Source organism: Exophiala mesophila (genome assembly GCF_000836275.1).
Source record: "Exophiala mesophila strain CBS 40295 unplaced genomic scaffold supercont1.3, whole genome shotgun sequence".
Classification (NCBI taxonomy): domain Eukaryota; kingdom Fungi; phylum Ascomycota; class Eurotiomycetes; order Chaetothyriales; family Herpotrichiellaceae; genus Exophiala; species Exophiala mesophila.
Window position 1 is genome coordinate 1621219 of NW_015622506.1, and position 25846 is coordinate 1647064.

Sequence of the window (25846 nt, forward strand, 5' to 3'; positions counted from 1 at the left end):
AGCGGCCGGAGGGCTCTTGGGGGTGGGTTTGCCGTGGCTCTAGGGGCTGGTGCACCATTCAGCGGCGAGGATCAGCTAAAAGTGCCAATATGTGCCACATAACGGAAAGCGTTGAGTTGCGTGGTTGCCACCCAGGGGCACGCGCCAAGGGGGAATTCTCCTGCGGAACGTGAACGTGGTTGGTGCAGAATGATGACTCGCCGTTAGAGTCGAGTTCTTCTTACGTACCTACCTAAGGGACGGAGGTACCTTTTAGGCGAGACCATGCTCTTTTGTTGCCCCTTCTTGGTAATGTCATGGAAGCTTTGGGGCATGGCTACCTAATCCTTATAAGCATTAATGTTGGGTCCTGTCAGGCCATTTTTCAGGTTCCTAGGTACCTGGCGACCTGGCTTCTGGGGGGCCTCGGGCCTGTCTCAGACTCTTGGTGGGTAACTGGCGGTCTTTTTATTAGCTAAGGCTCTCTGGTGGACAGGCACCGCGAGTAGGCCGAGGGGCCACCAAGAGGTACGGTGCCAGTGGGTGGGTGCTACGCCACAAGGTACAAGTTGTAATTCTGTCCAATTCACTCCGATCCGCCGAAATTGCAACCCTCTCAGATGCTGTTGCTTACGGCGCAGTCTGCACTCACGACTCTCCCACTCTCCGTAGTCTCCAGTCAATCTGCAATCTGCAGTCTCCAGTCTCCAGTCTGCCACATCTACCTCACTCCTTTCAATAAACTTCAACACTCCCGTATCAAGTTTCCACCTCCCCATACCTGTCGTCTCATACCTACACATGTTCGACTTGAATTGCTCGACACATCCCTCCGACCAGTCACGGCAAATCATTCCACCCTAGACACGACTTTCGTCTCTACTTCTCTCGCTTCGATTCCGCACTTGGCCGCATTTGTTCGAATCTGTACATTTCCTCAGAGCACACCTCCTCCCTCTGCTCGTCATCCGTGCAAGAACCCCCAACGGCATCTCCTTCTCTCATTCGCTTCATCTCCTAGCCAATACATCGTTGAACTTGATCTACGCCGCTTGCTGGATCTTCTCTTTTGGCATCAGATTCTCGTCCTCATCCTCTTCAAGCGCCTCCTTCCTCTACCAACGATTTCCCGCGTCCTCGACTTTTATACCCCCGTCTCGATTTTTGATCAAAGACCCTTGGTTGCAACTAATTGCTACCATACCAGGCCGAATCATCAAGGTATCAACTCTTCGACCTTGCATTCACCATCGATTGATGCACATCTCCATCTCAGCTGTCCTCTCCTGACCAACCGGGCCGAATCAAATTACATGCTGGCCCGACAATTCTGAAGTCTGAGTGCGGCCAGACCTCTGCTATACTTTTCCTTATAAGCGCTTGCTCATCTGACCATGGGATTCATTCAACGCGCATTAAAACGTCTACCGGCCTCGTCGTCGCCTCCCCCTGAAACATGGACTACAGAGAAATCAAAGTCCAAGTCATCAACACGCCTCTCCTTCTTCCGCAGGCGTATCAGGTTAAAAGGGAACTCTTCAATATCCGTTCCACTGGGGTTTCTACTTTTATTTCCTAGCTTGGTAGTCATCCTCATCCTCATTTTGGTCGTCAGACATCCTAATTCTCCCGGACGAATATTGGTTCCAGCGGGAACACCCCCCAGTATTCGGTGAGTTGTCTGCAACTATTTTTCATTTTCATTTTGCTCACCAGACAACTACAGGAAAATAAACGAGAAGCACGATCGTGTCTTTGCGACGGGCTGTCTCAATCCCGAAGATGCCGCCAAACAACCTCGAGCCAATGCTGCCTTTGTCGTCCTTGCCAGAAATAAAGAGCTCCCTGGCGTGATTGATTCGATCAAGAGCATGGAGCGTCACTTCAACCGTTGGTTTCACTATCCATACGTCTTTCTCAACGACGGAGAATTCGAGCAGGACTTCAAGGACACCATCACCAATTACACAAGCGGTCCAGTCGAGTTTGGCAAGATCGATCCCTCTATGTGGGGATACCCAGACTGGGTGGACCATGAAGTTGCAAGAGAGGGAATTCGTAAACAAGGTGACGCCGCCATCATGTACGGTGGTATGGAGAGCTATCACCACATGTGCCGATTTTACTCGGGCTTTTTCTACAAACATCCCCTGTTGGACAAGTATGAGTGGTACTGGCGTGTGGAGCCAGATATCAAGTATTTTTGCGACATTACCTACGATCCCTTCATTGAGATGGCCAAGGCCAACAAGACCTACGGCTTTACCATTGCCGTCAAAGAGTTGAAGGAGACAGTCCCCAACATCTTCCGATACGCCTCGGCATACAAACGCAAGCACAAGCTCGAGTCGGACCTGTGGACAATGTTCACAGAAAAGAATCCGGACAAAGCGGGAGGACAGGACGAGAAGCGGGCTAAAACGCTGCCGGACGAGATCTTGCAAACTGAGCCGGGCCACCAGAATATCCAAGATATTGACCCCGAGTCGATGGAGGGAGAAAAGTACAACATGTGCCATTTCTGGAGTAATTTCGAGATTGCTCGACTAGATTGGTTCCGAAGCAAAGAGTACAACGACTTCTTCGAGACAATGGATCGAAGTGGTGGATTTTGGATGGAAAGGGTGAGTTCAATCGTTGGACCACACGCTCATGTGTTGTTACTGACAAACCATAGTGGGGAGATGCTCCCATCCACTCTCTGGCGGCAGGTGCCCTGTTGCAGACGCGAGATGTCCATTACTTTCGCGACTTTGGGTACCGGCATACCACGATCCAACATTGTCCAGCCAACGCGCCGGCCAGGCAGCTTCCCCGGATTCCATGGCTGGAGAAGACGACGGAAGATGAAAAGGAACGCATTGAAGAGGACGAATACTGGGCGACTCCTGATCTTCCCAAAGAAAACGGGGTAGGATGTCGGTGTCGTTGTGATACTGACATTCGCGATGTTGAGGGCAAGGAAGGTAGCTGTCTCGAGGAATGGGTTTTCGCTGCAGGAGGTTGGGCATCGCCTTGAGCATCCCGCCATGATTGAAGAGCAACGTCGAACCTGCCACCAATGTTTGGATCATGGAATCAACACGGAACGTTGATTTGGGCTGTTTTGAAGCCCAATATTGTGATTCGGCGCCTCGCAGGAGTGAACAGGTCTGGTGAGGGCATGTCAAGCTACAGGACCATAGATTGGATCCACGGGAATCAAGTCCGCTCAAGCATACGGTTGTTCAGATCTGCCAACAAGAGACGGACTGAAGAATTTGGACCAGTTGATGGAGTGCAAAGGTATCATATGGACTGGCATAAATTACTGAGTGGACTTTGTGGCCTAAGGAACTCAAGAGAAAGCGCCGGACTCGCGCACCGCCTCTGGGGAGGTTGGTGACTGGTCCAGGGTTGCGATTGGGGACAAGGAAAAAGCACAATGATACAATTCCAACGGGACGTGGAAGGACTCGCCCAAAATAAGAGTCGAGAAGAAGGGTGTTGCACACAGTCGAGGAGAGGTGGCATGGAAGAGCCATCCGGTTGACTAAATCAGGCACACAGTCAGTCAACCATGTTCAGATAGACAATTTTGGACTGGTATCCCTGTATCCAATCGATAATAATATGGACAGATTGTTGAACCATCGTGTGTGCCTGAGATACTGTGCATATGTGAGGACACTGGAGATACGAGTCCTCGTGGTGTACCTATGTACTTAGAGCCATGTGATTAAGTAATTGCCGGCCTAGACTTTGGCATGAATACTAGGCACAAATAGGCACAGTAGGCTCCCATAGTCCGGATAATAGGCTTGGTGGAGTGCGGCCTATCCACCCTATCTCACATGGATGCGGGGCCGAGGGGTGCCTGCGACTTCTTATCGGGCGTCCATCAGTGACAGAGTCGTTCTTAGTGACAACCACATCAACTTGCAGGCTGCATCTCCAGATGATTGCCTCGAGTCATTCATCAAGCCTCTCCCTACCTACCTACTTTCGACCTCTACACTTGGACTGAAGAAGGCAAACGTTCGGCTGCCTGATCTTCGTCTATCCTCCTACAACAACTCAGATCAACTCTCAATTGATGACTCTTGTTCTACAAGACCCTCATCAACCACTCTCAACCCTTCTTCACTACTGACCTACATAGTCTTCATCACTACCCCACCTGGTTGGGCCTCATCCTGTGAGGAAGCACGCAGGCAACTTCATCTTCTGTCACCTCTAGCAACCCTCTTCTACACCTTGGTCTGGCTCAGTAAGTCGTGCTCACATTCCCACCGAATCTGAATATCGTCGTTCTTCACCACTTTGGCCACTGCCCCTCCCTCCCTTGCCTCTACCAAACATGACTGACACCAGCCGTACCCACCAAATTGACCTTGTATACCCTCAGATAGTTCTAGCCTTCTCTTACGATTCAATTCTTGCTCGATCCAACGACCTCGATCGGACCGTGAACCCGCTCGAAAGGGCGCAACCTTCTATAATGCAGGCTACCTCTCTCAGCGATAGTTGGACCTCCCTCCCTGATGCAGATTCCTCTTTCGAAGACGATGTCGACTCCGAACACACCGACCTCGGCTCCCTTCTCGATGTTCGCAGCGCAGACGATGTTCAGAGTGTGACGGGTACAGACATCCAAGATGACGGTTCAGAGGCTGATTCATTGGAAGACGAGGATCGCCCTCAAGAACAAGAGTCGTCAATATTGGATTTTCCCAATCTGCCCGCCTCCCCCATCTTCGCTTCACGTTCAGTTAGGTTCAGCCCCATGTCTCCTTACCATCCAGAATCCCATATGGACGCCGATCTCTCGCTCGATCTTTCTCGCCCACGTGCTACACAGGAGGGTCAAACTGCCAGGGATCTGACTCATACAGAGCAAAGTGTGGTCCGAACGCAACATCAACTTGATGAAACAACCCTGATCAAGTCAGCCATCAGATTGTCACTTTCTTCGCATGGCTTAGATCTAGCCAGCTACGATTGTTTCAAGGTGATTCTGCTGGGCAATAATGTGCACGAGTTTCGGCCTGAGATCCAAGCAAAACTGGGTGATGCGTTGGTCTCGAGTGCCAGCAGTTCGGTGTGCTCTAGTGCATCTGCATCTGCCACCCGCTTTCATCTCGTCCCCAATACTTTTGGCCCTGGTTCCGAGCCGGACTTTGCCGATCTCGTTGCCATCGACAAGCAAATTGAGTTTGAATACTACGATCAGGCGATGGAGGCTGTGGACATGTGCAATAGCCCACAGGTGGAATTACACTTGCAGAATAGTGAGACAAACACTCGAATCTCCTCGCGGTGGAATGGCCAGGACTTTACAATCTCTCGACAGCGATGGACTCCCCCAGACCTTGCCATCCTCTGTCTTGAGCTGGATGTGATGGGAAAATTGGACACACCAAGCAAGCACTTTGTTGAATTCATCCGTCGTCACAATCTACCCTGCATTGCCATCAGACTGAACCAGAACTTGGCTGGAAGTTGTCAGGAGTATCTGCAAGATGGTGTGCTTCGAGAGGACATCGAAGCCACAGAACCGACATCTCCAAATTCACGTGTTATTGCAAGTGTCCCAGTTGATATTAGCACATTCTTGAGCCTGGACTCGGCAGACGTCAATAAGCACATCACATGGGCATTGAATACACCGAGACCTCCACCAGCAAAACCATTTGCGTTCACTCCAAAGTTAGGACGTTCAACAATGGTGGACTTGTGGAGAAGTATGGCCATTCCATCCCCGCTTCACCTCCTGGTCGCTGTTGTCTCATTTGGTGTCATCCTCAACCTGGCTGCTGGCATCTTTCTGCGCCCAACTTGGCCGGCTTCAGTGCAAAGCACAACCAACATGCCGATTGTGGCAATCCGTACTGGCGTTGCATCCACTGCACTCGTTCCTCCTAATTCTGCACATTCTGCACAAGTGGTCAGCATGGAATCACCATCTGTTCTGAGCACAATTGCAACCACAACCACAACCACATCCATGTCAGTTTCGTCAGTTTCGACTGATTTGCCATCACATCAGGCGCCAACAGTGGTTGACGATGTCCACCAGGAGCCGTACATGTCAAAGGTGCAGGCGAACGTAGTCATGATCCGAGCACGACTACAACGCCATTTGGTACCTGCCAGTATTCAACTGCGGAACGCCTTGGGAACAGCACGGGAGACGATGGAATCGCTCATAGCCCTGGAGCTTGACAAGGCTGCTAAGGAACATCTTGCCATCGCTCAAAATCGAGCACAACATATGGTCGGAATGGTGAGGTTTCGGGTTAAGAGCCTTTGGGAGTAGGTTACAAATGCCGTTGTGAAGGTCATTGATATTGTCAGAATAGGAGCTTTCGAATCCAGCCGTACGCATGAAGCATTGGGAAAGGAATGGCATTGGAGGCTATGGAGGAACACGGGTTAGCAGCACAGAGGCACAGGAATGGCAATACCCAGGTGTTCATAGGATGTCACAATCAATAGAGATTGAAACCACCGATTGATGCTACTTTCGTTTAGCTCTGTATACAACACTGCAGTCATCTCTCCTCCACATGAATATGTTCGTAGGATGGCGATGTTGAGTGTGAAAGCACGTGTTTCTATTTAAAGGGGAAGATCGCCGCCGTCAGAAATGAGACATGACGCTAACCTATTTAGTACTAATGGCCCCCCGTGACTGCGCCATCCTGGTTTTTCCCTCGTTGCCCGCCAACGCCAACCAACGCCAAAGGCGTAGGACTACGCCTCGTCCAACACCATCGGACTTGATCCTCATCTCTCAATCTGTAACAAACCCTCGTTCTCCTTCTAACTTGTTCTGCCCTGACCTCAGTACACTCTTTTCAACCCACCGCCTCTCGTTGACATCTACCGCTCTCGATCTGTGTCTTCCTCCTTTGACTACCGCCTATACCATTCACCCTTCCAAACCCCCTATCGAAACGCTCAAAACCCTTACTGTCCGCTCACTCCCACTCTCTCCGCCTCGCCGTTCGCTTCTCCCCTCCTCGAACATATAAACTTGGCTAGACTCAGACGCAAGACTACAGGACCACCAATATGGGGTTCGGCGATTTCGCCTCCATCTGCGAACAGGCAGCCTTGCCTCAGTGCTACCTGCTAGGCTCGCCGTCCGATTTCACATCTGATAATAGCCCGGTTCTTCTGCCAGCATGTAGCGCACGATCTATTGAACTTGGAAACACAATCATCTTCCAAGCTGCCACGGACTTTGCCCACATCGCTGCCCTCGCCATGACAGCCATCATGATCTTCCACGTCCGGTCCAAATTTACCGCCGTGGGCCGGAGAGAAATCCTTACGTTTTTCTACATATACAGCTTGTTGACCATCATCAGCTTGGTCTTGGACGCAGGCGTAATTCCAGCCACCAGTTCAGGCGCCTTTCCCTGGTTTGTGGCCGCTCAGAATGGATTGGCTAGCGCTCTGTGTACGAGTCTTGTGATCAACGGATTTGTCGGGTTTCAACTCTACGAGGACGGAACCACGCTCTCAGTCTGGTTACTGCGGTTGACTAGCTTGGTCATGTTCATCATCACTTTCGCCGTCAGCCTGCTCACATTCAGGAGCTGGGCTGGCTTGTCGCCCACAAACACCATCGGGCTCTTTATTGTACTTTATGTCATCAACGCCATCTTTTTGGCCGTGTACTTTGTCATGCAGGTGGTTCTTGTGGTCAATACTCTGCAGGATAGGTGGCCATTGGGAGATTTAGGATTCGGTGCTCTGTTTTTCATTGTTGGCCAGGTCATTCTCTATGTCTTTGCTCGGAAGATTTGCGAACAGGTCAGCCACTATCTGGATGGATTGTTTTTTGCCACCGTTCTTAATTTACTGGCCGTCATGATGGTGTACAAGGTATGTGACTGACTGTGGATCGTGCTTTGTATGGCGTCGTGCTAACCTGTTTTTCCCTTCAGTATTGGGACAGCATCACCAAGGAAGATCTCGAATTCAGCGTCGGCACCAAGCAAGGTCATTGGGACGTCAAGGATCCACTGCTAGATCCAAACGATGATTACCGAACTAGCGTCTATGGAGGCGGCCGGGACAGTCTCTATGATAATGGCAGCTTGGATTACGTGCCTCCTGTGCCCAATCACCCGGCAACCACACGGGACTATTATCCCAACATGACTACGACTCAGATGGAGCCTAAACCCGGTGGACCTTTGAATTACGGCGATATTAGGCAACAGATTGGCTCGTATGAGGAATTTGACCCTCAACCTCAACCTCAACCTCCAAATTACGATCGGAACCGGCAACGGGAGTATTCTTTTTAGCGAAAACGCAATGCAACATGGATTGGGACTCACGCAGCGGGATGGCATATAGTTTATAGCTTTAGATAGATGACGAATCATGACAAATTTGTCACCGAAGCCGATTTTCTTGCTCTTGCATCCATCTCTACCGACGCTTCGCTACGCGTCAATCTTTCTATGAGTATAGTCAAACGCCCGAAACAAGCCAACCGTGTGCGCCAAACCAGCGAAGATGACCATGAAATGCAGGATCTGGTGACTTGACCCAACAATATCGAATCTTCCAGGAGCAAGCCGCTCAGGAATCTAAAATCACTCACGTACGTCAGTCAGCATATGGTCCCCAACAATACAGACCAAACCATACAAATCCAAGTCAAATCCAAATCTTCAAACGAAACCCACTTACCCTCGCAGCATAGATAACCGCCCCCGTCAAATTAAGCAGACCCATCAACGCCATCCAATCAAGACTCATTCGTTGTTTCTGCTCGTGCCAGCCATGTAACATGATACCATGACCGACCGAGACCAAAGACGAAAGACCAAGCATCGCATACATAGCAGCTCGATATGGACGAAAAGACGGAGTCCGGAAAATCGGATGGCAGGTGGCAATTGAACAAAGTCCACCGAGGAGTGAAACCTATATATGTATTTCAAAGTCAATCAATCTCGTCGTCACTCGGTGATTCACTAGGAGTATAAGGTTGTGATGGAGGAGGAGGAGGAGGAAGAATCTTACTAAGGAACAATACACAATCTGAAGTCGTGTATCTTTATAGAATCCATAGTAAATAGTTGGGATGGTTGCTCCCCACATGAGGATAACCACGCCCAAGTAATCGAGTTGGTTGCCAATGGCGGCGATTTTGGGACTATGGCTGGACACAACGTGGAATCTAAGGTAAGTTAGTACCGTATGGTCAGTGAGGAATAGGAAAGGGAGATTGATTTGGGGTGTTGTGTTGTTGAGAATTGTTTGACGCGACGTACGATGAAGAGAGGAGGAAACAAGCTGCTACGCCGTAGAAGAAGACGGCGAAAACTATCATGTCGATTATATCGGCGTGGGCGGTATGCCAGGGATCGAGTTTGTGGAAGGTATAGAGAGGAAGAAAGGCGAAGAGAAGGGAGCCTAGGAGGTGGGAGTGGATGTTGACTGTTGCGGATGTCAAAGATCTCTTTTTGGTTTTGGCTTGAGTGAGGATGGAGAACTGACTGCTTTCATTATGAAGAGAAAAGATGCTCAGCAGTGATATCCGCCATGAGTAGGAAGGCGGACTGGTTAGATCAGACAATGTTAGTGACAAGGCGTCCAGTTGACACAGGCAGAATCTTACCGATATCCAGAGATGATATGCTCGTTGTCTCTAGATACAGGAAGATGTCAAAGTCAGTAGATGTGCCTGAAATCCAAGCAACATATTCGAGGATGCTTGCCGTTGCCATGCCGCTGTCATATATAGGTTAGTCAAGGTCTGAGTAACAAGAAAGATCAAATCTTGGATTGTCTCACGAATATCTTCCCAGCGATGTAGTTTGTCGCGGGGCTCTTCCTGAGGAGAGTCTGATAACGATTTCTATGTCGCTATCAGGTTATGTTCGTTTGATAGAAATCACGGTTGAAGACCGTACCTGCTCGTCCTGCCAGACTTCAACTGGTGTAGATGTCTTGGATTGATATCTATAACTGAGTGGGGCCTTATCCATTCTGCTTCTCTGATAGAGTGCCTACCAGGTGCACTCGTTAGGAGCGATAGTCTTAATAGTCTCGATGGTCTCTCGAAGGTACGATCATACGGAGTCGGTTGGTTATGTCTTTGGCAAGTGAAGCAAGCATTACGTGTAATGTGAGTGGTACATTGTCACATTCCTAATCGACTGCAGTTTGACCCCTTGGACTCCCATAGTTTACGGAACCCTCGTGCTGCAGCTCCTTGCAGTCATGTTTGACATTGACTTCGTCAACGCCGCCAGAAAGCCTGTAACACGACTCTTCGTGCCTTCCAGCATATGGCATGCCTTTAAGTCTAGCGGGTCTACTACTGCTGAGTCTGTTCCAGCCGAAAACCGGGAGTATACCAAGCACTCGTGCGAACTGGCAGACACACCACAGCATAAACGTTGAGTTCCGTGTGTATAGAACTAAAACCTAATGGCCTTAAACTTTGCCCACTTCCCGGAACCTTGAGCTCCATGACCCGCTGTGCCGCCCTTACTCTGCGGGTTCTGATGGATTGCCAACCGCCAGATCGAAGCTACCTGAGCACTTCCACTCGCGTATCCCTGTGGCATCATGATAAGCAGGGTTTGAGCCCTTTGCATGTTGGCAAGCTCCAAGTATCTGCTCAGTCGAGGTTGGCGATTGAGGCTGCTTTTCATTTATTTTCGACGACTTTGTCCGCCTGGAAACGATCAAGCACATTTCTCAGTATCAGGCTTGACCGGAACACGTTGAGCACACTCAAAATCATATTCTCCACGAGAAATAACAATGCCAGACCAGCTTCAAAGGTGGGACAAGGCTCAAAATCAAGGCTAGTTGGGAGAGCACCGAAGGGTAAGTGGATGAACTTCAAGGCATCCCTGAGTTCGACGTAGAGTCTGGTAGTTTGATATAGACCCCACAAGATCCGGAACGAAAATAAGGAAGAGAAAAGGCACAGCCCATTGATCAAGTGTCGTGACGAGCAAGTCCGCCCAATTTTGCGCGCGAGCCAGTCAGCATTGAAGAAAGTCGTCGATACCTCGTTCGAAACAAAGTTCATTCCAAAGGGATTGGCAAAGGCATTCTGGACAGGTTAGCAAAATGACGTTTGAATAGCAAGAAACTCACAAAACCGAGCATTGTGACCCCAACTGCGTTATATACTGCTAGGTATGACATTAAACAATGTTTGCTCTCCAACAGCGAAAAATGGGACATGTAGTCAAGCCGTCTGTGTCCAACTACATTAACTCATTTTTTTGACCCCAGCTGCGCAGGAAATTGCATCAACATCGGTTCAGTCATTCCATCGTTAAGATATCGTCACTTTTGCCGCGGCTCTCCTCGCCCTGGCCGTGCCGGGGAAGTCGGACAGTGTGATAAAGTGTGCGTCTTGTTTGGCTGTTTGGTCGCCGATTCTGAGTTCCTGTCAGTCACAACTTCCTCCATCAGAACCATAGAATCTTTTTTCGCCTGCCTGTACCGGTGTTCTTTGGAATATCCACCTGTGTCATCTTGCTTTTTATGCTTGAAAGTTGCTCCGTATCTGACGAAGGCGGTGAATATTCATTTTCTGCGTACCATCCGCGCGTGAACTGGGCATTCTAAGAGCATGTGAACAACGTTAAGAAGAACGTCACTTACCATAATTGACTGCAAACGATTTGCTTTCGCGTACTCAGTCGACAAGGTATTTAGGACAACAGCCTACAGATCGCGAAGACCGCCTTGTGTGTTCATTAATCTCCACAATGGAGCTGCGAAGGCTCTCATCGTCAGCACTGGCATTCTCCCCATCGTCTGAGTCAAAATGATGTAATGCTACACTGGCAAACGCAACGGATATGATTCTAATTGACTGTTTTGATTATATGAAGTGTACAAATGTATGTAGGCCCAGCCAATGGTGTCAAAATCCGACCACTTGGCACGGCTTGAACGTCGTTCCTCTTGCACCTCGGACTTCCGGCATCCGTTGCTACATTACGGTCGAGATGGCATAGGGCAGTTGGTGTTCTGAAAACATGTTCACTGTATGGTCTTTTCATAGGTCTAAATGCTGATGCTTGTTCATTGTCTTGTTTTCGGTGCCTTGGGTCGCAGGTTTTAGCATTTGACTAAGCAGTGGTCCTGAAGTACTCAATAGCGGGCCGTGTGGGACGTGTTTCTTGAACCCTCTCAAGCGCAACGTTCTCTTTCCAACTGTCCTATCATATGACCTAAATAGGTTTTCTGCCTTGCGAAAAGGTAAAGATCCCCTCATTTCACATCGAAATTGTACAGGCCGCATCCTCTCGGAGAACCGATGGGTGGGTACTCCGTGCAACGATCGACTAGTCTCCGCAGCTCGGATATCTTTTTGATTGGCAGCATCATTGAATCAAGAATTTTGCATTATATGATAGGCTAGAGTAGTAACTTTCTAGTATTATCTCGGGACTTGAGGTTTGTGATGGAGAGTGGATGGCCCCTTGCACTCGGCCAGGTTCTGGGCCCTGAAATGGCGATATAATAACAGCGGGTGCGCCTCGCCCTGGAACCGGGAAGGATGAAGTCAAAATCTAGTCGTCGTTCTGCGCTTCCAACTACAGCTCTCCATCATGCCTTCTGCCACGGACAACCTACGGACAGAGGAATATTTTGCTCGCCGAGCAGATGCCAACATGGCAAACAAGCTAGCAGTGGTAGAGCGAGGCTTTCTCGAAACCTTGGCCACGTCTTGCCGGGTTGTTGCCCTTCACGAAGAAGACGCTGGGCTAGCGGGACAAATATCGGCGCGGTCACAGACTCGACCAGATACATTCTGGACCCTTCGGTTTGGTCTAGGGTTCCACGAGGCGACGCCTGATGATTTCGTCGAGGTCGACAAGGATCTCCATGTCGTGTCGGGCACGGGAATGGCAAACCCCGCGACTCGGTTTCATCTATGGGTTTACAACGCAAGACCAGACGTTCAAAGCATCGTACATACCCACTCCCCATATGTGGCAGCGCTGGCGGCCGCTGGACAGCCTCTGATAGTCTCGCAAATGGATCAAACGCCTCTCTACGACGACTGCGCTTTTCTGTCGAAATGGCCTGGTCTCCCCATTGCCGACCAAGAAGGTGTAATCATCAGTCAGGCTCTGGGCGATAAGAAAAGCATCATCCTGATCAATCATGGCCAATTAACTGCAGGACGTACAATCCAGGAGGCTGCATTTCTGTCAGTCTACTTGGAGCGAGCAGCTCGTATTCAGATCCGTGCATCTGTGTATGGACTCCCAAAGCCAGTCGATGGAGATTTGGCAAAGGAAGCGCGAGACTTCTTGCAAAAAGACAAGGTCGTGAAAGCCACTTTTGACATGTGGGCTCGCCAGGCAGACCAAAAATGGGGTCCATTGATTGTCAAAAAGAGCACCAAAGCCTAGGAGCAGCATTCGGAATCGGTCAACGGCGGCATGATTGCTGAGGCTGGAGGTGATAGGACGCAAGAAGCTAGTGGAGGATTTGATCCTTTGTTGTGGTAACCGTAGATATTGATTTCCGGTATATCATTCTAGGCTCAACGTAGGCGTTCGAATTTGTGCGTCCTTGTTAGTATTGAATGGGGAGATACAAAACTCTATGCGGCTCCTTGAGGTCACATCTATGAAGGACTTGGGGCCTCATTTGGTCAGCGTAGGCAAACTGCTGACCCTTGAACGAAAATCCAAGTCTCATCTATGAGGGTGGCTGAGGGACCTCTTGGAACTGTCCGTGTACGGAAGACAGAGGAACTAGAGATAAATAACTGCGTCATCTATCCCTGTGTATTTCTTGAGGTTGTGGAAGGCGAGAGCTGTCCTGCATGTTATGCGCCTGTATTGTTCTGGAGACGTTGCTTCCTAATTAACTAGTGCCTCGTAGAAGCTAAAATTTGAAGGTGTTTGTGCCAGTGAGGGATATTATTTGCTTGAATCTTCGTAGATCGAAGGTGAACTTTGATTGGTGAGAGACATGAGCGCCAGCCCGTATCCGTATTCGTGTCCGTATCCCGTTCCCGACATCACGTATAGGCTTTCGATCGAGATTTGACACGCGTACGTGCTTTTCATTGAAACCCTGGTGCCTAACCCTCTGAAAACACACATTTTCGTGTGTGTCAGTACGTAGACGCAAAAAAGGCTACACCGCGTGTGCGTTTGCCCCTGCGGCCCTGTGGCTTCTGCTTTCAGGAAACAAGACGCCGACAGCCGTTGGCAAGTCGACACTTCCACGTACTTACTGTGGACCTGAAAGTGCAGATCAGGATGGCACCTCGGAGAACCCACCACAAATCCAAGCAAGGATGCACAGAGTGCAAGCGTCGGCATATCAAGGTACGAGTTCTTGAGAAGCACCCTGTAACGCTCATCTCTGGGGCATGCTTATTACCGGGGAGACGTTCTCTGACAATGAGCTTGTGCCGATCAGTGTGATGAAACACGCCCCATCTGTGTGAAATGCACCGCCTCAAAACGAGTATGCCGGTGGGAGACCAATATCAAACCCTCAACGGCGACCCCCATTGAGTCAACTGGGGACCAACGCACACCCACTGCTCTCCAGCCGCCTGGTGGTAGTGCACCTTTAACGCCCATAGCCAGTGATACTACTCACTCGGGGTGTCACACAGGTTCTCATGCGACTGTTGGTTCCGCACATCCAGTCCTCAGCCAAAGAAGGGCTGACTCCGTCGTCAATATTGACCATCTAGAACTCTTGTACCACTTCTACACAAACACGTGCAGGACCCTCGTCCGGACGCAGGAACAAGTTGAGTTATACCGCGACCTCGTGGTCACTCGAGGCATCGCCCATCCTTTTCTTATGCAGCAGACCCTGGCCTTTTCCGCCCTTCATATAGGCATCCTGCGTCCTCAGCAACAAGAGTACTATCGCTCGCTCGCGACATCTCTACAGTCGAATGGGCTGGCTGATTTCAACGACATCCTGTCACAGGTGGATGCAAACACCTGCGTGCCGGTGCTGTTGTTCTCACACTTAGTCGCACTCCACACATTCCACGATCTCTTCACCGTTCTCAAGGATGACTTCAACACCTTTATGGATGGTCTGGTTGGCTGTGTCCGTCTGCTCCGGGGGGTAAATCTGGTGAGAGAAACATGGGCTGACGTTCTGTTTCAATCCGAGCTAGGTGGAATCATGAGGGAGGCGGATGAGATGCGTCACAACAACAAAGCCTCCAAAAGCGAATGTTCCGCACTAAGGGATCTGATCGAGGGCGCGGACCTGAGCTTGACATCCAGAGAAGCCTGCATGGAAGCTTTAGATAAACTTCAGGAGTTCTTCAATTTAGAGAACGTTTATCCTGGAGGTTCCTTCGGCACGACAAGCGTCATCTTCGCTTGGTTCGTCACCGCGTCTTCGCAGTACACCGAACTGGTGGACCAAAGACGCCCTGAGGCTCTGGTTTTACTCGCATACTACGCGGTACTGCTTCACCGACGCCGGAGATCGTGGGTAGTGGGAGATGCAGGCAAGCGTCTCTTCGAGTCAGTCGCTGCGCATCTCGGTAGGAGATGGGAGACATGGCTGACATGGCCTCGCAGCGCCATCATGTCTGGCACAAGTTCAAATACTCCATCATCAGCTACTTAGATATTTCCGGACATCTCAAGGAGGTCCTGTAGAAAGAAGCCGAAACGGTGCTTTTCAGTGAATTGAGCGTGGCAGCGTCGAATCGGCACCAAGACAAGACTTCTGGGCTCTCGTGACATGATTACATAGAGTATCACAACACAAATAGCATCGATATGGGAGGTTCCGATGTTCACGCCAAAGGACACGGACGCACCCGAAGCTTGCCTCTCGCGTATGCGTGTGCGTGTTCGTATCCGTGTGGGTGTCTGCCCAGCGGACGGAAGAAAAGAAGCCTAAACGAAGCTTTTTCTTGGCACGGTTTTCCACTCCCACCCTGTAGTGTCTGGGTCCCCCTATACTTCTTGTGACGCCTTTGAATCTGACATGCTTCATCCTCGTCAGGAGCTTTGGAGCCTAGTTACCTTAGATCAGGCAGCCTGATAATTATGAGACAATGTATTCACTTTATCGACCCACAGTATAGCGTTGGGTGGGTCGCCATTTGTATCAAAATACGGCTGAACGCCCCATACATGCGATACCTGAGCACACGTATGGGTTGTTAGAAGCAAGAGGAGAAAAGTGTAAATATGTCGTCTTGTAGCTGCTCATGCTGATAATTGAAATAGGATATAATCCCCTGATGATGTTGATGCTCCTCGTATACCGATGAGCCAGCTCTCCTCTTCACTCATCCCAGTCAGAGACCAGCCAAAGACCTATCCCATTCGGAATCCCCTGCTACCAACCCTGAAGCGACACGGACACCGCCAGGAACATATTTGTTTACAGTGTTCCGCCCTAGCGAGCGCTATCGCTTTCCTGCATTGCATAGAATAGCCTCCAGACACAAGTCAACCCGAGAATCGAGAATCGAGAATACCTCGCCGAAACCATGCCTATATTCGATCCCAGATACAAGTTTAAAGTGCACATCCTCCAAGTCATTTTGATCTCTGTTGTCATGGGAGTGTCGGTGCCGCAGTTATTCATGAAAGGCCAGCCGCGAACCCGGGCCAACACAATCGCCCTAGGTATGGTGAGTTATTGTTCCAGCCTTAGAAAATGCCAGGCTTACTTGGGGAATGTGATAACTGACCAATACATGGCAATAGGGCGCCAAATCCATGATTATTATATCATACCAGATCTTAAGCGAACACTTAGCACGGTTCAGCAGGTGGAAATCCTACAAAGCCTATGCCATCCTCAATGGTGTTGAGATCGTCTTCTGGGCCGCGGTCATTTTCCTGGTCCTCCAAGCTAACATCAAATCTTGTGTGGGCATTTCGTGTACACTCAGGTGGATAGCAGTGGCTGTTTCAATCGTTATCACGTATGCTTTCCCCAGCCCACCTTGCCTTTGCTTCTATATAATTCTTCGTTCCTACCGTTCCGACCCGTCCGCCTCGAAAAAGGAGGTTCTTTTCCCCACACTGAGCCAGACAATGCAAAGAAGGAAGGCCAAAATGCTAACCTAGATGTCCTCCTACAGTATCGTCGGTGTTTACATGTTCATCATCTCATATATCGACTTCCGGGTTCACCGCATGCAGAGAAAGTATCATGGAAGCAGAATACTCACAAACAACAGCGACGCAGAGAACGCCCAGTGCATGAACCGACTGCCTGTCCGGCCTGGCTACACCCGTGGCCAAGAGGCCCGCCATAAAAACTGAAAGTGCGACCGTGGAAGCGAGAACAGCCCATGCAGAGACAGTACTTGTCCCAACCGTCAGCCAAATGAAAAGGTGCATCACGACCAACGAGACGCTACGTCTCGTGGATGGCCAAGCGAGTATCTGCCAAGCTGGCAGAGTACCTATGTGTCGCAGGTCTGATCGAGGCAACACCAATGGTTAAAGCACAGGTGTCCCAGTCCTTGAAGCTCACCCCTCTGGTGGTATTGACTTGTTGGTGTATTCTCTACGGTCCTTGAATTGTTCTTCGGCGAATTGACTGGGTGTGTGAGGAATGATTGAGCGAGACTGCGCACAATCAGAGTGCAACAGGTGAATGATTTCGATCTTACGCGGGAAGCTTCCCTCAGCGAGGAGGTGATAGATTTATGATTCTGTGTCTGGGATATTTTATGTCACGTAACTAGTGAATAGCTTTTGAGTTAAGATGTGTGTTGTAGATGTGGGACTTTGGAATGCTCTGCTTGATTTTTATGGTAACATGGAGCTACAAACTCAAAGATCTGATTATAATTAGGTATTCGTGACAACGACCAGGCTACAAAAGCAATATCCAAATGAGAGGCCATACAGTCCCGCTTAATCCTCATGACCGGTTCAATCAAACATGATGCTCTTTTGTTTTCGTCTGTTCATGACTGTGGTTCTGGCTTGAATTGAATAGGATGCCATCTGATGCGATCATGGACAATGTAACGAAATTTCAATCTGGAAAATACAAAGGAAGCTATGCAGGTTTCCCCGTCATATGAACCGTCTCAGACGGAATGCTGGTACATCAACCTTGATGTCCCCAGTCGATACTGCTGCCTCTGCTATGTAATACTTAAGATCGTAGGTGTTTAGGCAATTGCAAGCCATAATTAGGCAATGGATAACCGTGCCAACACACCATTTTCCTATGGAGGCGCATCAACTCGTGAATCACGTGGGTGCGTTTCCTAAAGAGTTTGAATTGTTTGACAAGGGTTGCCCAGTTAGTGTGACAATGCAACGGCAGACACTAAAGCGACCCTGGGAGGCGGCTACAGACAAATTGGGCATCGTACCTGATGAACCAGAGGCAATCTTCTAAGTTTGTCCTTCTGCCCGTTCTTCCAAGCTTCCTATCAAGTTTCTATCAAGCTTTCTATGCCCGTTGATTCCAAAATGATTAGACCTTCAATCTCGCAAGGCTTGTCTGCAGCCATACTCAAAAAACGAGCTGTCACAATTACAGTTTTTGGATGTATTTCATTCAGCCTGATCGCTTGGTGGGCCATGAACCAACACACACGTTTTGCTCGATCCCAATCTCACATTAATATGCCCTCGTATAAGGAGCTGTTCAACGGCAGATGGGACTACGAGAGAGATGCCGAAAATCTTCAGCTTAATTCGCAGCAGTGCGAACAGGCTTTTCCAGGCTTGTTTGAGGAGGTGGAGCGCTCCGTGAAGCACAGGAACGCCTCACACATCACTGCTTCGGAGCTTGACCAGATTCCGAAGTGGAATGGATATGTTCGTGCAATGATCTTCAATCAACAGGTGTGAATGAACCTTCAGACGAAGCCTTGATGGCATCGTTGTTTTGAACTAATATTTCCCCATATGTAGCTTTACGTGATTGCAACAGAGGGCGCCATCTATTCTCGAGGACTAGCAACGCTCCATGCTCTACACCGAGCTATTCTTTCTTCACCAGAAGCTCTCCCAAACATTGAATTCGCCTTAAACACAGATGATCACGTTCCATCAATGACTCTTTGGAGTTATGCGCGCCGTGAGGAAGACGTAGATCTCTGGCTAATGCCTGATTTCGGACACTGGTCATGGCCTGAGACAAAGGTCGGTACCCTGTGGGAGGTTCAAATGAAAGCAGAGTCAAATGAAGAATCTTGGTCATGGCCTTTTAAGGTGCCAACCCTTTTCTGGCGAGGTGCGATTATGGGTCTAGAAATAAGAGAGAGGCTTCTCCGGGTTACAGCCGGTAAGCCTTGGGCAGATGTCAAGGCTATTTACTGGAGAGAAAAAGGATCGATGGAAAATGACCTCAAACCCATGCAAGACCACTGTCAGTATAAATACTTGGCACACACTGAAGGAAACTCGTACTCCGGACGGCTCAAGTACCTTCAAAGTTGCAAGTCGGTGGTCATTTCACACAAGATGGACTGGATTCAACACTACCATCCTCTATTGACATCAAGTGGAACACAACAGAACTTCGTTGAAGTACAACGCGACTACTCAGACTTGGAGGAGAAGATCTCTTGGCTCAGAGACAACGACGAGGCTGCTGAAAGGATAGCCTCAAACAGCATGTTGCTTTTCCGCGAGCAATATTTAACTCCTGCTGCGGAAGTTTGTTATTGGCGAAAGCTGATCCGTGGTTGGTCCACAGTTAGTTTTGAACCAGAGTTCTACAGCATTTTTGATGGCCAGAAAACTTGGAGGGGTTTACCAGTTGAATCGTACCTGTTGGAACGAAGGCTAGAGTGGGATCCCTATTGAGCGTCACAGACGGGGAGAAGAAAGAGAACCTAGTAGATGGATAGCGTTAGGGTTACACATGTCAAACAGTGAGATTCTGAGGTTTGAAAACGGAAACGGACTTTGGAGAGGCCAAGGTCCACCGCTGGGTATACTAGCATTCATCTTGATTGCAGCGTTTGAATCGGCCACTCACAGGCTTGGCTTTCATCATCTTTGGTCATGACACCAGAGCGGAACGCTATCGCAATGTTTCCACCTTGGCAGGGTAAGGTTTACATAGATGGTAACACAATGAAGATTCCATTAAATTGTTTCGCGATAACCAGATACCAAGTAACCGGGCCATTGGACTCCAGGAAAGGACGGCGGAGTCTTCGCTGTTGCAATGTATTGCCTGACGCAAGTCTTTTTCCTTATCAGAGTCTGATGACTCCGCTCCCTGTAACTCCCTAACACATTACGATGATACCCAGACAAAAGGTGACTGCAGCCTGTGACAACTGTCGGGTCCGCAAGGTGAAATGCGACGCTGGCCAGCCGTGTGAGTTGGTACTAAATTACCCAAACCAAGAAAGCTACTGATCTTTGATCTGTCTCCAGCATGTCGTAGGTGCATCAAAGGACATGTGACCTGCTCTTATAGGGGACACAAGGATCGACGACATACCACAACGATACCGAAGCAAGATGGCTCTGCCTCGTCAACCTGCTCACCTGTCGCATCAAGGCCAATTCTTCCCCAAGTGCCAGCTTCTACAACTCGACCAAATCCAATTTCCCCCACTCAGAGTGCACTGGGTACAGGCTATCCTGCGCCGCCAGTACAACGCGCCGAAGCGGAGAGCCAACCCGTGTGGAATGCAACTAACACAGAGATTGATCCAAGGTCTGAACCCGGGCCTGCTTCCCCAGCGGTCATGGAACCTGGTGTGAGCCCTCCACGAGACGCAGACGCAATGAACGGAGTTGTTGGTGACCCCTCCAAAAGCCTCGAGTTCTTCGGTAATAGCAGCGCAGGCTCGTTTCTGAGGCAGATCAACGCGGCTATAGACGCTAGACTTGGATCTCCAGGACGAGCGCCGAGAGCCACACTCGAAGAAGTGAGTCCATCGCACGATGGGCGTGCAGCCTTCCAGCAAGGGGATTTCGTCGACCGTCTTCACTTTATCTTACCCCAGAGAGCCGTTGCAGACGACCTGCTAAATGCATACTACGACCTGCTTTGGTCAGTACTTCCGATCCATGATCGCACTGCCTTTGACGAAGCGTATCAAGCGATATGGTCGGGTTCGTCTTCGTCTCAATCGTTGATGCCTGAGAGGATGATGTACTGTATGATGAATGTCATATTTGCTCTGGGAACTCAATTTTCCGAGGCCGTGGAACCAAGTCAGCGAAGACAGTCAGGTCAGGTCTTTTGGAAACGAGCCCTCAAGTTCTTTGGCCCACATTCTTACAGCACTCCATCCCTGGAGGGTGTCCAGTGCCTTTTACTGATGGGACTATTCAATCAAAGTACTCGTGAATCTTACCAGTGTTGGATGACTGTTGGAGCAGCGATCCGGATGGCACAGAGTCTTGGCCTTCATGTCCCTTCAAGTGTCCGAGAACCTCGAAGCGTCCGTGAAGTGGAGATTGCAAGGAGGGTGTGGCATGGATGCGTCTTCTTAGATCGGTGAGCGTGCCCTGATTCTGTTGATTTGTCATTGCAAAAAGCAATCGGTTGCAGCTAATGCAGAATTCTTCGATCAGATTGCTATCAATGACATTTGGACGCCCTAGTATGATTACGAAATGGTTATCAGTCTCAGTCCCGATGCCGTTGATGATCGATGATGAGTTCCTTGGTTCTCAGGTTGAGCCATCGGCAACAAGACCAGATGGGAAACCCGCCACGGTGGCATTCTTTCTCAAATGCCTAGAACTCTATGACATTGTCAACGACGTTCTTGCGGAACTTTACGCCAACTCAGGAGAGAAAGGTCCGGAAAATAGTGATTACCTTGTTTCCGTTCTCCGGTTTGACGACAGATTGGTCCGCTGGGTCTCAACGTTGCCCGCTCAACTTACGTACACCTCAGATCCAATGGGCGAGCCCTTAGTGCTAAGAAGACAGCGAGTCGTGATGCGCATGCGGTAAGTCAACCGCTTTGGTGTTTCATATTATCGAGGCCCATCCAATGCCAGAGTGCTGATTCGAAATAGGTTTCTGCACGCTCGCTTGGTGGTTTTTCGTCCGATCGTCGCCGACCTTTATCTCAAGCAAACACTGTCCACACGAAATGAGCCTTCGAAGGAGAAGAGCCTGTCACATCATCTTATATCAAGATGTGCTACTCTGTGCTTTGACACAGCCCACGAGATGATTGATGTACTGTACTCTAACATGAATTTGAACACAGCCACGGGTCCAGTACCTGCGTGGTGGTTTGGAGTTTTATGTAAGTCCTTCCAATCATCACATTCCAGCGAGCAGACCGGCCGTACATTGCTCACACTACGATACCTAGTTGTTCATACAGCTGCGACCGTGCTCCTCGCTGAGCGATTACGACCGGTCGAAACCCACGCCGAGTCCAGGGACAAGCAAGCGCAGGCACTGTCCTGGAATCGTGCGATGGAAATCTTGAGATCGTATTCTCGCATCGGCGAATCCGCCGAGCGATGTTTTGCCGCCTTGGAAATCCTCTCAGCCAAACTTCAGGGCGGTGTCGACATGGAGGCTGAAACAGCAAAGTCGCCCCGACGGGACACTCATATGCAGGATGATTTCACGACAGAACCAAACTCGAGCCGAAATGCTAACATGCATGGCAATGGAATAGAGGGAGATGCCGCCTGGTCTTTCAATCTTGGAAACACTGATTTTGATGCGCTTGACTTTGACATCGATGACCTCTTGTGGCTCAACACTTCTGGTGTAGATGTGTTACTGTAGCATCTTGCATTCTGACTCTGTCAGATGTGAACAAGTTTCACGGTATCATCCGAAGCTCTCGCAAAGAGAAGGAAAATAAATACCATCTCGTCTCTCGTCTGTGAGAGGTCTAGCCTCGGCCTGATTGCTCACCTCTGCCCCTCAAGAGCGGGGATGGAATTGAGCTGGAGTGGACAAACTCAAAGTGAACGATTTGACCAAGTACGTCTCTCGTGCGGCTGAAGCTGCACATGACCACCAGGTGCTGGTCTAAGTTTTGAGTTCCTCAATGGACGAGTCTTGACCACCGTTGAGCAAGATGACCTAGTTACAATATTCAGCTACAGGAGATCTACCATCTTCGCGTGAGGACCAAGCTTGGCAAAGTGATTCACAAGTCTGGGTGTTTCTTGCCATCTATCGCCAAACCTTGAGAACGGAACGCGAGGGTCGAGAGGAGTGGCCCATCAAGATGGCAGCCACTGCGCCAAGCGCGGACAAGTTCTTGTACCAGGACAGTTCACTGTCCATAGAGGAGCGAGTGCTAGATTTGTTGGGTCGGATGACAATCCAAGAGAAGGCTGGTCAACTGTTCCACAACATGATCTCCATGGGCCCCGAAGGAAGCCTGGCGGAGGAAAACCAGGACTTTGGTTTGCCATCGACGACGGACCTAGTCGAAGACAAGTTGATGTCGCATTTCAATCTAATAGGGCCCATCCACGATCCGACCGTGGTAGCTACTTGGCACAACACCTTACAGCAACACGTCTTGGAACATACAAGACTAGGTATCCCGATTACACTATCCTCCGATCCGCGCAATCACTTCGTGGAGAACGTGGGTACTGCGTTCAATGCTGGTTGCTTGAGCCAGTGGCCGGAGCCCCTCGGCCTGGCGGCATTGCGTGACATGGCGCTCATCGAGAGATTTGCGGATTGTGCACGACAGGAATACATGGCACTGGGGCTTCGTGTGGCACTCCACCCGCAGATTGACCTTGCCACCGAGTACAGATGGGCTAGGATAAGTGCAACCTTTGGCGAAGACGCTGAGCTGACGGGAGACTGTGTGGAGGCGTATGTGCGTGGATTCCAGGGCCCTCCTGGAGAGTTTGGGTCCAAAAGTGTGTCTACCATGACGAAGCACTTCCCTGGTGGAGGACCGCAAATGAATGGAGAAGATGCGCATTTCGAGTATGGCAAGGAGCAGATATACCCTGGAGATCAGTTTGAATACCACCTCAAGCCTTTTCGGAGAGCAGTGAAAGCAGGTACTCGTCAGATGATGCCATACTACGGACTTCCGAAGGACACCGAGTATGAAGAAGTTGGTTTTGGCCTCAACAAGCAGATCATCACGGGCTTGCTCAAGAATCAATTAGGATTCCAGGGGATCGTTTGCACAGACTGGGGTTTGATCACGGATGCATCGATTCTGGGACAAAACATGCCGGCTCGAGCCTGGGGCTGCGAAGACTTGACTGAGTTGGAAAGAATCAAAAAGGTTTTGGATGCCGGGTGCGATCAATTTGGGGGCGAGATGCGCCCTGAGCTGGTCGTCCAGCTGGTGACTGAAGGAAAGATCTCAGAAGATCGTCTCGACGAATCTGTGCGCAAGCTTCTCACGGAGAAATTCATGCTGGGACTTTTCGACCAGCCGTTTGTAGACGTCGAAGCTGCAGCAAGTATTGTGGGAAAACAACAGTTTATCGACTGGGGTGAAGATGCGCAGAGGAGGTCATTTACACTCCTGACCAACAAGGAGAACGTCCTACCGTTGCAGAAGTCGAACAACAATGGCCCCAAATTCTACCTTGAGGGCATTAAAGCAGAAACAGCTCACGCAAGAAACCTGGATGTGGTGACTGCCCCTGACGAGGCTGACATCGCGATCCTCCGGTTACGGTGTCCGTATGAGCCACGAAGCGGAGGGTTCGAGGCGTTTTTCCATGCTGGAAGTCTCGAATATGCCGAAGAGGTGAGCGCCAGACTAGACTCGATCTTCGAAGCAGTGCCCATCGTCATTGTCGACATGTATCTGGACCGGCCAGGAGTTTTGACTCAGATAGCTGAGCAAGCGAGCGCTCTGCTTGTCGATTATGGCAGTAGTAGTGATGCCTGTTTGGACGTGGTCTTTGGACACACTGCACCAGAGGGCCGATTGCCCTTCGACCTGCCTCGTTCGATGTCAGCGGTGGAGAACAGTAGGGAGGATGTCCCTTTTGACACGGAGGACCCTGTCTTTCGTTTTGGCCATGGTTTGCATTATGACCAACAACAAGTGTAGTTGTGGAGCGGGGTGATAAGGTTTGATGCCTGAGTTCAGGGTCATAGCATCATCGGTATGGCTTGGGGCATTGATCGCCTGTAGACATGCAGTAGATCCCAAGGACACAGGGGGAGATTGACAATCGGAGGCCGCTGACGAATCTATCCCTCCGACCGGAGATTGTTAACGAATGAAGTTGCGAAATCAAATCAGGCTCGGAACCGGCAGCGAGGCTGTCCAATCACAGCCAATAAGGAGCCCCGCGACTTGTCCTCGACATGTTGGAATATCGGGCTGGGGACGTCAACTTCGCTGGTACTTGTCAGAATGTATGCACAATGTCCTGGGCAACAAAAACAAAGTCGGCCTAAAGATGTTTGGCATTTTTTTTCTCTTTCGAATCAGCGGACGTGTTCACAATCCTTGGACAAGTCTCCCGCGGTGGTCCGATATGGTAGCGTGATGCTTGGTCGACTACGGAGTACTGCATGATTGATTGATTGATTTCGTTGCATACCTCAACACGATAACAATTGATGGGATTTTTCAGACGCCATCTCATTCTTGGTCGCTCTTAGTAATGCATACCTTTCTCAAAGCCAGATGCTCTCGAGGGAAGCGCGAATGGCTTCTTGTACTTAGCATTCCCAAACCTTGACTTGAGCTTCAACCTCAGTTGTCTCTCTCTCTCTCTCTCCATATATGTCACGCATGCGTCAGGAGACATAATGTTTCTCACATACCGTCTCCTCTCTCGTGTTTTAGCTTCACAAGCAGATCCAGACTCCAGCTTATTCTTCCCCGGTCTCACCCCTCGCCCCACACAAAACCATGAACCTGCTTCCTTAGCCAACGTATAGCCGGAAGATTGCCGCTTCCACCGGAATTGCCCCAGTAATTACC

General features: G+C 49.8%; 7 protein-coding genes across 8 annotated transcripts; 5 read left to right on the forward strand and 2 right to left on the reverse strand.

Annotated features, from left to right (window-relative positions):
• The first annotated feature begins 739 nt into the window (after positions 1–739).
• PV10_04198 (uncharacterized protein) lies at positions 740–3614 on the forward strand. The gene is made up of 3 exons (XM_016368732.1): positions 740–1651; positions 1706–2603; positions 2657–3614. The coding sequence occupies exons 1-3, from the start codon at positions 1374–1376 to the stop codon at positions 2996–2998; spliced, it is 1518 nt and encodes a 505-aa protein (XP_016224520.1). The 5' UTR covers positions 740–1373; the 3' UTR covers positions 2999–3614.
• Positions 3615–3890: 276 nt separating this feature from the next.
• Positions 3891–6493, forward strand: PV10_04199. 2 transcript variants are annotated; one of them, XM_016368734.1, is made up of 2 exons: positions 3891–4228; positions 4367–6493. In XM_016368734.1, exon 2 carries the CDS (start codon positions 4460–4462, stop codon positions 6275–6277), a length of 1818 nt encoding a protein of 605 aa, XP_016224522.1. In that variant the 5' UTR covers positions 3891–4228; positions 4367–4459; the 3' UTR covers positions 6278–6493. The 2 variants fall into 2 exon arrangements, with proteins under 2 accessions (XP_016224522.1, XP_016224521.1); XM_016368733.1 differs by having other exon boundaries at positions 3891–6493.
• Positions 6494–6714: 221 nt separating this feature from the next.
• Positions 6715–8381, forward strand: PV10_04200 (uncharacterized protein). Its single transcript, XM_016368735.1, has 2 exons — positions 6715–7854; positions 7917–8381. Exons 1-2 carry the CDS (start codon positions 7036–7038, stop codon positions 8280–8282), a joined length of 1185 nt encoding a protein of 394 aa, XP_016224523.1. The 5' UTR covers positions 6715–7035; the 3' UTR covers positions 8283–8381.
• A 42-nt stretch (positions 8382–8423) lies between these two features.
• Positions 8424–9977, reverse strand: PV10_04201 (uncharacterized protein; the record flags this gene model as incomplete). The annotated part of the gene is made up of 8 exons (XM_016368736.1): positions 8424–8570; positions 8674–8910; positions 9010–9166; positions 9261–9548; positions 9608–9637; positions 9690–9720; positions 9784–9847; positions 9903–9977. The coding sequence occupies 8 exons, from the start codon at positions 9975–9977 to the stop codon at positions 8424–8426; spliced, it is 1029 nt and encodes a 342-aa protein (XP_016224524.1).
• Positions 9978–10645: 668 nt separating this feature from the next.
• PV10_04202 (uncharacterized protein) lies at positions 10646–11115 on the reverse strand (the record flags this gene model as incomplete). The annotated part of the gene is made up of 2 exons (XM_016368737.1): positions 10646–11059; positions 11104–11115. 2 exons carry the CDS (start codon positions 11113–11115, stop codon positions 10646–10648), a joined length of 426 nt encoding a protein of 141 aa, XP_016224525.1.
• A 2979-nt stretch (positions 11116–14094) lies between these two features.
• Positions 14095–15597, forward strand: PV10_04203 (uncharacterized protein; the record flags this gene model as incomplete). Its single annotated transcript, XM_016368738.1, has 2 exons — positions 14095–14315; positions 14410–15597. The coding sequence occupies exons 1-2, from the start codon at positions 14247–14249 to the stop codon at positions 15595–15597; spliced, it is 1257 nt and encodes a 418-aa protein (XP_016224526.1). The 5' UTR covers positions 14095–14246.
• A 7546-nt stretch (positions 15598–23143) lies between these two features.
• PV10_04204 (uncharacterized protein) lies at positions 23144–24961 on the forward strand (the record flags this gene model as incomplete). Its single annotated transcript, XM_016368739.1, has 1 exon — positions 23144–24961. The coding sequence occupies one exon, from the start codon at positions 23144–23146 to the stop codon at positions 24959–24961; it is 1818 nt and encodes a 605-aa protein (XP_016224527.1).
• Between the last annotated feature and the right edge of the window lie 885 nt (positions 24962–25846).